General features: G+C 40.1%; 1 protein-coding gene across 1 annotated transcript in view; it reads right to left on the bottom strand.

Annotated features, from left to right (window-relative positions):
* Positions 1-682: 682 nt before the first annotated feature.
* MYCT1 (MYC target 1) overlaps positions 683-12,825 on the bottom strand; it is a 28,257-nt gene continuing 16,114 nt past the window's right edge. The window contains exon 2 of the mRNA XM_064413356.1: positions 683-7,343. Within this exon, the coding sequence (XP_064269426.1) occupies positions 6,811-7,343 (533 nt within the window). The 3' untranslated portion in view covers positions 683-6,810. The remainder of the gene's footprint in view (positions 7,344-12,825) is intronic.

Genomic DNA, 12,825 nt, shown 5'->3' with positions numbered 1-12,825 from the left:
CCATTTGCAAACCTACCTCTTAAGTGCAGCAATATATAATACAGTATTCTTCTCTTTTTTTTTTGATTCACTATTGTGGTTTAACCCAGCCAGCAACCAAGGCCCACTCAGCCCCTCACTCACTCCTGCAGCAGCAGGATCAGGGAGAAAATCTGAAGAGTAAGTGGTAGAAAACTCATGGGTTGAGATAGCAAAGAGTTTAATAGGGAAAGCAGAAACTGTGCACACAAGCAAAGCAAAACAGGGAATTAATCTGCTGCTTCCCATGGGCAGTCAGGTGGAGAGCAGGCCCCCCTCACAGATAAGAGTTACTTGGGAAGACAAACCATCACTCCAAACATCCTCCTTTCCTCCTTCTTCCCCCCACTTTGTACATTCTGAGCAAGCATGATGTGGTCTGGAATATCCTTTTGGTCAGTTTGGGTTACCTGTCCCTGCTGTGTCTCCTCCCAGCCTCGCATGCACCCCCAACTTCCCTTGCCATGTGGCAGTAGGAAAAGCAGGAAAAGCCTTGGCTCTGCAGTAAGCCCTGGTCAGCCATAACAAAAATATTTCTGTTTATCAACCCAGTGTTCAGCACAAATCCAAAAAATATCCCTGTGCTCCTGTCCTAGTACTGTGAAGACAATTAACCAACCCCAGCCAAAACCAGCACAACTGTTTCGTACTGTTAAATAAACAGTTAGCCTTGAAACTTTTTTATTGCTAGTGACTCAGATTTTGAGTATAAGCACAACAAGTCTGTCTGAAACATTCTTGGATTATTTTTAAATCTTTGTAATGCCCAGCACTGGAAGCAGCTTTTAAATCACCCAGCTATTTAATGTCTTACAAGTGCCTTGAATGAAGCAGGAATATCTACTTATACCTCTGTGAACTGAAAAAATGCACTCAAAGGTATATGATGACATCTAGCCTTCAGTACCTATAAAATGTCAGTGCGAAGGCATGCAGATGCATATGCTTTGTTTTGGATCAGGGAATGATCATTTCAGGCATCTTCCAGGAACATTGTCAGGACATCAAACACACTCACACTTCCCTTATTTTGTGAAGTCATGGTGAATCTGCCATTCTCCAATGCATTTGAATTAGTTGAATCCTGTCAAACTACACTGAGCTTTCACAGTGTTCTTATTTCTCTCCTTTATAATTTTGGTTTTATTGGGAATATCTCTGCCCTAGAGCAGGTTCCATGTATTGGTGAAAGAGATAAAAATTTGAAAATGCTTAACTTTGGTGTCTCAGAGACAGTTTAATTTTTTTTAAGCTAATACATTTCAAACATGATTAGATGATGTGGAAATGTATTTAATGTTCAGTTTCCTTGTCAGAAGTGATTCAATGCCTAGAAGCATTTAGAAGCTTTGAAAGATTTAATTTAGTGTATATACAAGTACCCAAAAATGTGTTCTTGTGCATACAGGAATTTTTATAGAAGCAAGTTTTATATTACCCCAAATCATCCAAAAATATCTTCATCATGCCTTAGTGCATTGTGGAGTTATGAGAATTTTGTAAGGCAATTCAGAATTTTGCTAAATGTTGTCTACCACTCAGTCCTGACAAAAAGGTGTCTGTATCTTTCCATGACATTTGCCCAAGGGATTAAGGGAAAAAAAAGATCAGTGCTTTGATGCTGGCGAACTAGTGCTAGAGAGCTTATCACACACAAACTAATCAATTCCTCAAAGTGATTTTCTATATAAGAAAGTTCTGGCAGAACAACAAAAGAATAGGATAGAGTGAAGATTTGTGTATTTTTGTCATCATTCTTATCCACAGATAGATACTCTGGAACTAAATGGAGAAGCACTAAAGGAGAAAAGAAAATCTACAGTCTATCTAGAAAAGGTTTAAAGGGAATTCTTCCCTCTTATGAAAAAAACCCAACAACTTTAGAAGATCACCAGGATATACGGTACAGGAACAGAGCACAGGCAAAAATGAGACTCCTGCTTGCCTGTCCATGTTCTCAAGCACTAGACTGATCAGTCTAGGAGATTCATCCTGTTTCAATGTGCAATTAATCATCAGCAACTTCTCCATACATGTCAAAATAACCCACATCACTGCCAGCTATGCTTTGTGCTCTTCTTAAGTTGGAACAAGAGAGCGGCATCATCCTTCCTTTGTGCACATCGACATGCTACTGTAAAATAAAGTGGATTGAGATGGATGCAGATCCAACATAAACTAGACAGGAATAATTTTGCATTCCAGTGCCTTTCCATACTGTTCCTAGTCATAGGCATGGTAATGTCCTAAATCAGCAAATCCAATTTCCTGCTATCTCAGTCCCATCACTGTGCGTAATCCCTTTCATGATTAAGCTACTCTTGTTTAAAAGAACTCCTTACTCTAAAATAGGGCAACTGCTCCTTCACAGCCCTCAGCACACAATCACTTGATTCTGCTGCTAAATAGATGAAAACATGTCTCTGATGCAGAATGTCTCCGGGAATGCAGACAGGAAACATGTTCACTGAAATAGCTCCTCAATCCAGTCCATGCCCATCAGGCGTTGCCACAGTCATGCACTGGTGTCGTCAGAAACCTGATGGAAGTCAAAAGCTTTCACAGAAGTCAAAAGCAGAAACAAGACTCACAAACCAGATTCCTCCAGAGTTGTTTCCTTAACCTGCAAAATGTTTGAGAGCAAAAGCACAGAATAATGCACAGACCCCACCTGGCAGTGAGGCCAGAGATCTGTAGTGGAGTCACTGCTGCTGCTTCTGCTACAGTGTGAGGAAGTTTGTTGCTTTGTGTGCTTCAAAAAGAGCTGCTGCCAGCAGTGGTTCACCTATTGAGTGCTGCAGTAGTTTTCTCAGAACTCTCTAGACCAATTGGTTTAAAAATACTGGGTCAATTGTAGCAATTATTAATATTAGATTGAAAAGGAGATTAGGATCTTGTCATCCTTTTTGACATTCAGAAAGCTAAACATGCAAACAAAGTCATACAGGAGCTCCAAATACTCAATCCCTTTAAAAACTGACTTTTATTAAGAGACCCAAATGAATACAAAAATACAGGTATTTTCCTTGCATTTTAAGACTTTGTAAGTGTAGTTTCTAAAATACTGTTCTCAGTATTTTGAAGTTATATCAATGCCTTTTTCTTTAGTCTGCTCTAGACTTGGCAGAGATAAATTTCCAGTTAGTACAGAAGCTGTACTGCATCAGAGACATCACCTAATTTTATCAAATGCTTATAGGTCAGGGATCTGGCATGTGTCACTTCACCTCCGAGAGGATATTTCCAGTGAGCATAATTTCCAGTTTATACTTAAGAATGGATTTTGAGATGATTCAAAAGCTTCATGATAAATTACAAGTGAACTTTAAAATGTGATTTGGCAAAAATACTGCATGTTCAGTGTGTTACAGCATGGTCATCAGTAGCTGTTCGAAGAGGTGGTCAGCAGCTCTTCAGTGGTGCAAGATCAAGGATTACAGCATGAGCTACTTTTGTAAATAAGAGGGAACATAAATATTCTCTGACAAAGACCTGTCAAGTTCTGCCTTCTGTATGAACCCATAACTGGAGTGATTTTTTGTGGACATGGACAATAACAGGACAGTGTTTCTCTTCATGAAGAAGAGAAGTTCTGCTTACTCAGACCAAGGTGTCAGGATATCTGGATGTTGATCAAAGTTCTGCCTATCAGTCACTATGTGATTCTGGTAGCACCATTTTAATTGTCTTACATGCAAAATAATTGTCAAGTTCAATTCATGCTTGTGAATGCTCTGAAATCTTGAAATCTGCAGTAACACACTGGTTTAATTAAGCTCATTCTAGTATTTTAAATTGAAATAAAAGATTATTTCATCAAGAAAATATAATATTTTTTGCATATCAAACACACGAATCCCCCAGTTTGGGGGTTGGTCCTTTGCAGTGTGCTTTGGTCCTAATGCAATAAAATGTGCATGAGTCCATTTAAGCATGAACCTTATAGTGATTGCCCTTTTGCTTACAGCAAGCGTTTGCTCAAACACGATGTGAATTGAAGCTGAAGTACTTAAAAAGCAGTGGATTAAAACCTGTGAGTACTGTTATTTGTGAGAGACCTTCTCACTCGTAATCCTTTGAAAATGTTCTCATAGGGCAAATTCTGACCCTGACTTCAAATAACATCTGCAGTTTTGGGGTGTTTCCCCACAGAAGCAAAGGAAGGAGGGAGTCCTCATTCACATTTCTAACTGTATCAGCTTGCATAATTAAAGATAATACTCTTCCCTTTAAAGGATATTTTATGCAAATCACATATTCATCATTAGGAAAAAACATGAGCTTGAGATTATAGCATCTAACTTTATTCCACATTCTGAAGCTTCCTGAATGCTTGCAAAACATTTATTTCAGATGTGAAAACAAGTTTTAGGTTTCTGACAGTCATATTGGCTATGCACCAAACATGTGTGATTTTCGTCTCCCTAATCCAGGGCTCATAAGAAATGTTTCGATATCCAGTGCAGATTTCAGGAGGAAAAAAAAAATACAGTACATTTAAGCTTCCCTCTTTACAATGTTTACTAAATGCAGAGTAATACAAGTAACAATTGTGTAATAATTGTGCTGTGGAAAGTTCTACTGTAATGTAACATGCACTTACAATCCAGAAGTAAAAATTTACTTATCTAGAATCATTTCACTCTCAAGAAACAAGGAGTTTTGGCCAGCTGGGTGCACACTGGGTACACAGCTGGTAGGGTAAGTTGTCTCTTCCACTGTCCATCAAACCCACTAAACAAAGGGAGAAGGCTTGAATTCTACTTTTTGTAGGCAGGTTAGAATAGGCTGCATCATCTATTCTATAGGAAGGACACTTTGAACATATTTTTGCATGCAATGAAATTCACCAGACTCAGAAAAACTCTAAATGTAAAAAAAAAAAAAAAAAAAAAAAAAAAAAAAAAAAAAAAAAAAGAATGAAAAAGCATAACTTTCTTTCTTTCTTTCTTTCTTCAGAGGACTGCTATTTTAAGTCTGTAGCCTGTGATCAGCCAAATGCAGTGTTACAATTTTATCAGCAAGCTCTGGGTGTGCTAGAACCCCATAGTGTCTGCAATGAAATGCTCTGTAAACTCTGTAAATTGTTGTTCTTCTAGCAATGACATACATCTCTCCAGATGTGCTGCACACTAAAAATAAAACAATTAAATCCAGTCAGTAAATAGTATGCAAAATAATTTGCCTTTACAATAAGGAATACTTGTTGTTTACAGTAAGTATTGCTTGTAAGCTGAATGTTTTTAGCAGTATTTGTGAATGGGTGGATATTGGACTGGAACACTGTGGATCGGAGATCAATGCCAGTCTTTCCCAAGGGATGTTGACGTCAGCAAAGGGATTCATGCTGCCAGTCTCCAAAAGCCTGGAAAATCTGGGAGATGTTAAGCATTTTGCCCATTCTCAAAACTGCTGAATCTTTGTCTCTCCCAGAAGAGAGACAAGAACTTGTTGTCCCTACAGAAGCCCCCTCAGAATCAGGAGTCCTGAGGCTGGTATTGCCCAAGCCTTTTAGAAACAACAGGCATATTTGCAAGTGTGGAGTGTAGACAGCTCCTCTACTTGTGGAAATTCTTTGCCCTTAATTTGAACATGAAAAATTTAACAGGAAACTGATACAATAAGACTTAATTTGGTCCCATTTGTCCTCTTATTTCCAAATCCTGAACATTTGTCATATCAGTGCAATTAGTCTCTACTAAGCCAGGGGTTAGCTTGGCATGACACACATATAAAAGTCAAGAATACATGTAAGCCTCAACTAAATACTTCATCTTTATCTTCATATCCCAATTCATTATACAATTCCTGTATTCAGCCACAGATGTCTGAAATCTTGTTTTAGTGAAAGACAAGATTTCAGTGAATAAAAGAAAGAATTAAACATTGGTACAATTTGAGAAAAACCATTTGAAATAAGGAAATGACTAATCCCATAGGAAATCAGGAAACTTAATTAAAAAATAGTTGTCATTCATACTGCTTATCTGGATAGCCAGAGCTAGAAAAATGAAACATGAGGAGTTCTGTCCATACAGCCTCACTGGGTATTAAAACATGACTACCTGTTCTGCTGGCTGCTGACAGAAAATTATTTATAATTGTTATCATGCATTTAATATGTTGTTCAAAACTGTGTTCATGAAGTTATATATACTCCACTCTTTTTTTCCCCACACTGTGGGCAATTTGAAACAAGCGTCCCTAATATGGAGTCTTCTCAGATCAAATCTTTGCAATCAACAGAACAGAATGTCTACAGCAGCCAGGACTGCATCCTCTATGAGATCTGCATCTTAGCTTCCTCAGACTGAAGCTCTTCTGGGGTTACAGCAAGAAGGTGGGTAACAGGAGTATTCTCTGAAAAGGTAATAAAAACATGTGAAATCAAAATGTCTTTAAAAAAAAGGAAGAGTGACATTTGCATTGATGTGCTGTGTATATCAGTAATCTCTAGTATTATCTGTTTCTTCAAGAAATGATTTTGTTTATATGTGGCAGCATTTTTCCCTCTAAAATAAAGAGACAATGGCTGCAATTAAAGATACAACACTATAAATACGCAAGCATACAGCAGAGCAGTAAATAAAAGCCAGCAGTGCAAGACAAGTGATCTCTCAGACAGTGGGAATGTTGGGCTCCATGAAATCACTTCACTCCTCTTGGCAAAGCATGTCCCCTCTGCAATTGCAGATAGAGACTTCTCGGAGATCTTCATCATGCACAGAAAATTGCTGAGATAATTGAGGTTCCTCCTAAGATGCACATGTGTGTTTGCAGCGAGGACGAAGCTCAGGATTCTGGGAAAGCTTTTATGATGGTTTCATAGGCGGGAGGTGGGGTTTGCGTGGAGTGGCAGATGCGGAGGTTGTTGTTAGACCAGTGGAATTCAGGCCGACTCAAGCTGTTGGTGGTGCTTCCCACAAGGGTCGTGGTGGTGTTTGTGGGAGTGAGAGTGATCAGCTGACTGTTCGTCTCCACGGGCAGGGGAGGACACTGCAGAAAAGGGTGGAAGGTGGATGCACGGAAGCTTGACTTCCTGGGGAAGGAGTTGGCCTGCTCCAAGGAGGCTTGTCGCTGGAAGGTGAGGCTGGCCAGGCTGAGGTTGCTGCGACGTTCACAGCTGCTGTTGCGGTAAAATCCAGTCCTGCCGGCAGTGTGGCCATGGGAGGAAGGTCTGGACCGACGGCTGAAGGATGAGGGGCTCCCCTGGGAGATGTGGGCACTAGCTCTGCGACGGGACAAGCAGGAGAAAAATGCCCAGATGATCCCTCCAATCACCAGTCCAATCACCATGGACACTGTGAAGGCTATTGTTAGATGCTCTGAAATACAACAAAAATTAATCTCAAAGTTAATGAAGTAACTCTGAAGGATATTCCTGCAAGAAAATTAATTTAAAATGACAGCCTCCTTAAAAGTTGAAACAGCCCTTAGGTCTTTGTAAGACATGAACTTCACAACACAAACACAACAGTTGAGGGTGCTCTTACTACACAGTATTTTGGTGTTTTGGGTTTTTTTTTTTTCTTGTGTTTTTGGTATTTTATTTTCGGGGGTTGTTATGTTGCAGGTTTTTTTTGGTCGCTTCTTTAATTTGCATAATTCAACAACGTCCAGTAACGTATATTTAATATCAGTTTCTGTACCAAGGCAAGGAAAATCTTTAGCCTTTCCCAGAATCAGCCACTCACCAGCTCCAAGTGTTATAAAACTGCCAAGTGTTTCCTTCTCTGGGCAATAGAAGGTGTGTATTTGTGCAGACTTATCCTGGTTACAGACCTTTACATTTTGTGTGTACGTGTTTGCAAACTCACCTATTAAAACAGCGATGTCCCCTCTGCCATGTTTTTAGTGGAGTAAACTCAGTATTTATTACAACATGACAGAACTTCTCAGCCTTTTACTGCTGAGTAACAGTTTAAATCCTCACAGTAAGTAATGTAAATGACTACATCCTAAATCATTATGGTCAGAGATAACCATTTGTAATACTAAGTCTCTTGAATATTTCCCATCCCCAATGACAAATTTAATGATTGGTTAATCTGCCATTAAGAAAAGTAAATTTCTAACTCTTTTAGAAATGTTTTCAAGGCCTACAAGATCTAAGATAAAAACAAACAGAAAAACAAAACCGATGGCTAGGATTGTTTTCTCTCACACATAGTCTCACAGGAGGGAGAGATGTGATTTTTCTTTGTATATTTCCAAGAAGAGGACAGTTACTTCAGAAAAACTTTACTCAGTTTGCAACTGAGCACCAGCATTATTGCTGTTGTAAAAAGTCCAGAGATATACTTGTAATCCTGGATAAGGCCTGAAATAAATGCAAAACCTTTATAGATCCTCTCAAAATTCAAGAGGGACTTGGATCTAAAACAAGAAGGAACACTATGTTGACAACTGGTGGAGCAAAGAGGGAATAAGCAAAAAAACATCCATGGGACACCTTGAAACGTGTTTGTTCTGTCTGTACTGTTCTTTCATATTTGTGAAGCATTTTTGTGAAAAAGCAAAATGTATTCATTAGGTAGAGGAAGGTGAGTAAGTCCTAGAGCATACTGAGGAGCAGGCCCAATAACACTGTGCCAGACAGAAGGTATTAACTCCAGGACTGGGATGCAGACATTAGAGGCCAGAAAATGCAAGCTGAGACTAGGCTTAGAATTTTCTAGCAGCTGCTAAAGAGTTTCCCCTGAATTTATGGTGCTGTACAGTCATTCCCAAACCCTATAATAATGACAGTGCATCTGAGTTGTGGGACGTGGCCAAAACAGGTGCTGAAGATGCAAGGAGAGTGAGCAGGCTGAGTGATGGCTATGGAGAGCAGCCAGCACACCATGAAGAGGGAGGAGAGGTGCCAGGCAGGACTGGCTTGCAGACAGAGGCTCAGTACTGGCATCCTGGAACAAATTATTTTAAGTCAGCCCTTAACTTAGGACAAGACACTTCAGGAAAGGGGAAAGAAACATTATCTTCACTTCCAGTAGAAGAAATGTACATGTTTATTAGTTAATTGCACTTTAAGAAGCAGTCATTGTTTTCTTCCTTATCTACCTTCTTACTTTTTTCCCTTCAGGGAAAAATTGCTCGTGATGTGATTCATACTTGGAAGGCTCACAATCCTACTGTTCCTGGCCTTAACCTCTGCTTTCAGGTAGGCTTATAACATTATCCTTTTCAAATAAAGACTGGCAAGAATAATGCATTGGATATTGTTTCAGGGGACTGCTCCCTCTCAGGAACACTTTGGTGTCCTGCAATTCCAAGACAGATCAGACTTGACCATAAAAGACAAATTTTCTTTAAGCTCTCATTTCTACAACTCAAAAACTTTTGACTGGACACACTAAAGACAAAGGGTGACTGCTCGGTCTGCTCTTTGCACGAACCCACAGGCATCATCCTGCACTGCAACTCTTGGATTCAGATCAGATCACTTATAAGCAGCCTTCTTCTCACAAGCTCAGTGTGATTCTGCCCTTTATAAAACATCTTTACAGGCACAGCAGGACTTACTGTGCCCCTTTTGGTCAGGAATAGCTTATTATGCCATTTCAATAGATTGAATACATTCTGTTACTGCAAGTTCCTACTCATACTCCCAAAGGTGGAAAGGGAGAGCCAGGACTTGGTGACATCCAGTTGAATAAATCCCAGGGGGAGTCCTGAAGACAGCACTTCCCACGCACTACTGCTGTCCCTGCATGGCTATGGGAAAATGGAGCAAGAAATAATCCTTGCTTGTGCTCATTTCTTCTGCACTTCAGCTCAAATACTAGTTGGGTTATATTTGAGGCTGCTGAGGAATCCCCCAGGCACAGGGCTCTGTGCTGCCACCAGATATCCCTGCAACTCTTTGGGCTCTCAGCTGGCAAAGGGGATCTCCACAGGGCCCAGCAGCCTCCAGCGTAAGCAGAAGCACAGCAAGCAGCACAAGTGTACCTGGCTCTGGGGTTGCCATGCACCATGGTGAGGATTTGTCCCTGTATCCCTTGAGTCATGATTTTCACCACCTGCACAATCTAACCAGAGTTTCACACTGTTAAAAGGAGATAAAGGAATTGACTAAAGTATTGAGTGCAGCTCTTCAGTGCTTCCCACGTGCTGTTCCCTGTGCTGGAGGTACAGCACAGACAATTATCCCTTTGGACAATGGCGTCATTTTCTTTAACTTGTTTAGTTCTTTTATTTCTCTATCTCCATATATGATGGAAAAATCGAGGGTCAAATTATTCCCTGATGAAGCACAGCTGGGTTTACACTATTTCAGTTGCTAGGACTCCATATGCTCTCTTTTCTGTTTGGACCTACATTTAACCCCCTTGGTTCTTATAACATAAATATCACTAGAGCCATTGGTTACAGACTTTTCATTTTTTTCTTTCCCCAAAATGTCACTGACTTCAGTTGGAACTGTGGGTCACTATTGGGCGAAACTTGTTCTTTGCTCATTCCCTGCAGAGGATGAATTTCACAGAAATGTAATTCTGTTCTAAAACTTTATATTGTAGAATTGTAAATCTATGGCCATTGATTTCCTTTTTAGAATGTCCAACAATCATAGCCCTGAGGTACATTGGAGAAAATATTATCAAACAGAGAAAAAGATCAAAGGCAGAGTGGGACTTGCTGCACCTGGGATTTTGAGTGGAACAGCTGGCCTCCACCAAATCGTTTTTCTCTTCCTTAATCTGGGCAGTGCCAGAGCAGAACTAGCCTTCGGGGGAGTCAGAATGACACTGATACAAAGTGTCTCCCAAGGGGCCATTGTAATAACTTGTGGTTTCCTGAGAGCTGTGCCTGTCATTCTGTCCTCTGCTTTTAAGGAAAACAGTAAAAAGAAAGATCTGGGGATAAGTTAGGGATGCTGCTAATAACAACAGCTACCCAGGGCCCAGTCCCCTAAATATGTTTTGATGTGTATGCTCACACTGCCTGCTTCATGTGATTCTGCCATAAGGAAAAGATTTGATGGCTCACCTCAGTCAATTCTCCACTCTCATCTGAAACACCAGCTGAGGTGAAGAACAAAGACTTTTATAACAGCGCAGGACAGACTTTGAGGAACAAAGCCACAAATGAAAGGCTAAGGTAAAAAAGCAATTGGATATATTAGCCACTTTGCCTTTCTATCTGTGAGACTTCCAACAAGACCATACAAAAAAGGTTGGCATTTCAGAACCCACAGTAACACCCATAACTTCTTAATGTTACCCTCAGATCTGAACACCAAGTCAGCACATTTGTCAGCCCAATGTCTATCCAGATCAGGCAATTTGCTTTGAAGTCTCTCTGTTTCCTCCTCTCTAGTTTCTGCACACAGTGTTACAGAAATGTGGTGCTACAGGCTTGTACAGGGGATTATTGCAATGATCATTTTCTTGGTCATTGAAGCTTTCTTTAAAAATTTCATAACTTTCCATGAACTATATATATTAAGTGATAGCATATATCCTATCAAATTGATAACCTCTGGCAAGTGCTTGTTTCTTGACAGAATCCACACTGGAGAAATTTAGACACAATTTGATCATTACATTAGTAACATGTGATGATAAGATGTTTTTTCTAGTACTGGGGCCTGAAATTTTTTTTCCCATCTGTCCTGGACATCTGAAGCAGGGTCAACCAAAGGTGGGCTCATAGCAATCAGCAAGTCTTGTCAGAAGTGTTCTCTTCTTCCTCCCTTTGGGTTTACCTCACTGAAAAATAGCAATATCATCCCTACCTACATGCATCAGTCTCTGAAATACCCAAAATTTTAATAAAATAGATTTGCTTTTTGTGATAGAGCATCCTGCTTCTATTATGTAAGCTTGCAGGATGCTTGCAGACATACGAGGACAACCTTTTACTTCTGTGAGTTTCATTTTCTTTCATTTTATGGACCACATCAGCCATCCCTTTGAATTCAAAACACACTTGTGTTGGGATTCATTTTCCTGAGGAATCTCTCTCTTGCCCTCAGCTCTGGCTGCAATGAGCTACAATAGGACTTTGTTCCTTGACCTCATGAAATCCTTGGGACTTGTATATTTCCTATACCCTTATGGTAAGTTCCCCAAGGTGTAAAATTAAGGTGGGCACAGGATCTTCCTTCCTCCATGCTCACAAATACATACTTTGGAAAACTTTACAGCCAGCCATGATGGGAGAGTAGTACCTTTCAAAATCATGCAAGCAGCACCCTCAATGAGAGCATATCAGAGCATGAACCAGGGTGAGGTGGAGGAAGACAGGAGAAAGTACTGAATGCAAGGGAAAGAGAAATCAAAGAGACTCTTTTGGTCAAGCTGTGGACACACAATGAATTTGAACTGCATCTTTGCCAATATTAGCTAACAAAGAACCACTCACCTTTCCAAGTATCTGTCATGCTCATTTTATTGCTAAGCACAAGAAGTCAGAAAACACCACAGGCTGAGATGATACCTACACACCTGATTTGGTTTCTAGTGGGTGACCTTCCAATAATTGCAATCATTATGTTTTAGAGCTGTTAATTTTTGTTGTTATTGTTATCGTGTTGTTTTTGTTTTATTCAAAGAGTAATAATTAGGCAGTTGTCTTGGTTTTGGCCAGCATGGAACTAATTTTTTCACAACAGCCATGAGGGAGCAAAGCTTGGAGCTGTATGGGCACTCCAGGGTGCTATTCCCTGCCATCTCATAGGGTGGAAATAAGGAACTCACTTCCAGGAAGAAGGGTGTGGCTTCAGGTGGGACAAAAAACAGGTTCTCTACCCATGGTAGGGAACCTGTTAGTTCATTGTCTGCAGCTCATGCCATGTTGCACCAAGGT

This window comes from Passer domesticus, chromosome 3 (assembly GCF_036417665.1).
Source record: "Passer domesticus isolate bPasDom1 chromosome 3, bPasDom1.hap1, whole genome shotgun sequence".
Lineage (NCBI taxonomy): Eukaryota > Metazoa > Chordata > Aves > Passeriformes > Passeridae > Passer > Passer domesticus.
This window is presented reverse-complemented; position numbering and strand designations above follow the sequence as displayed.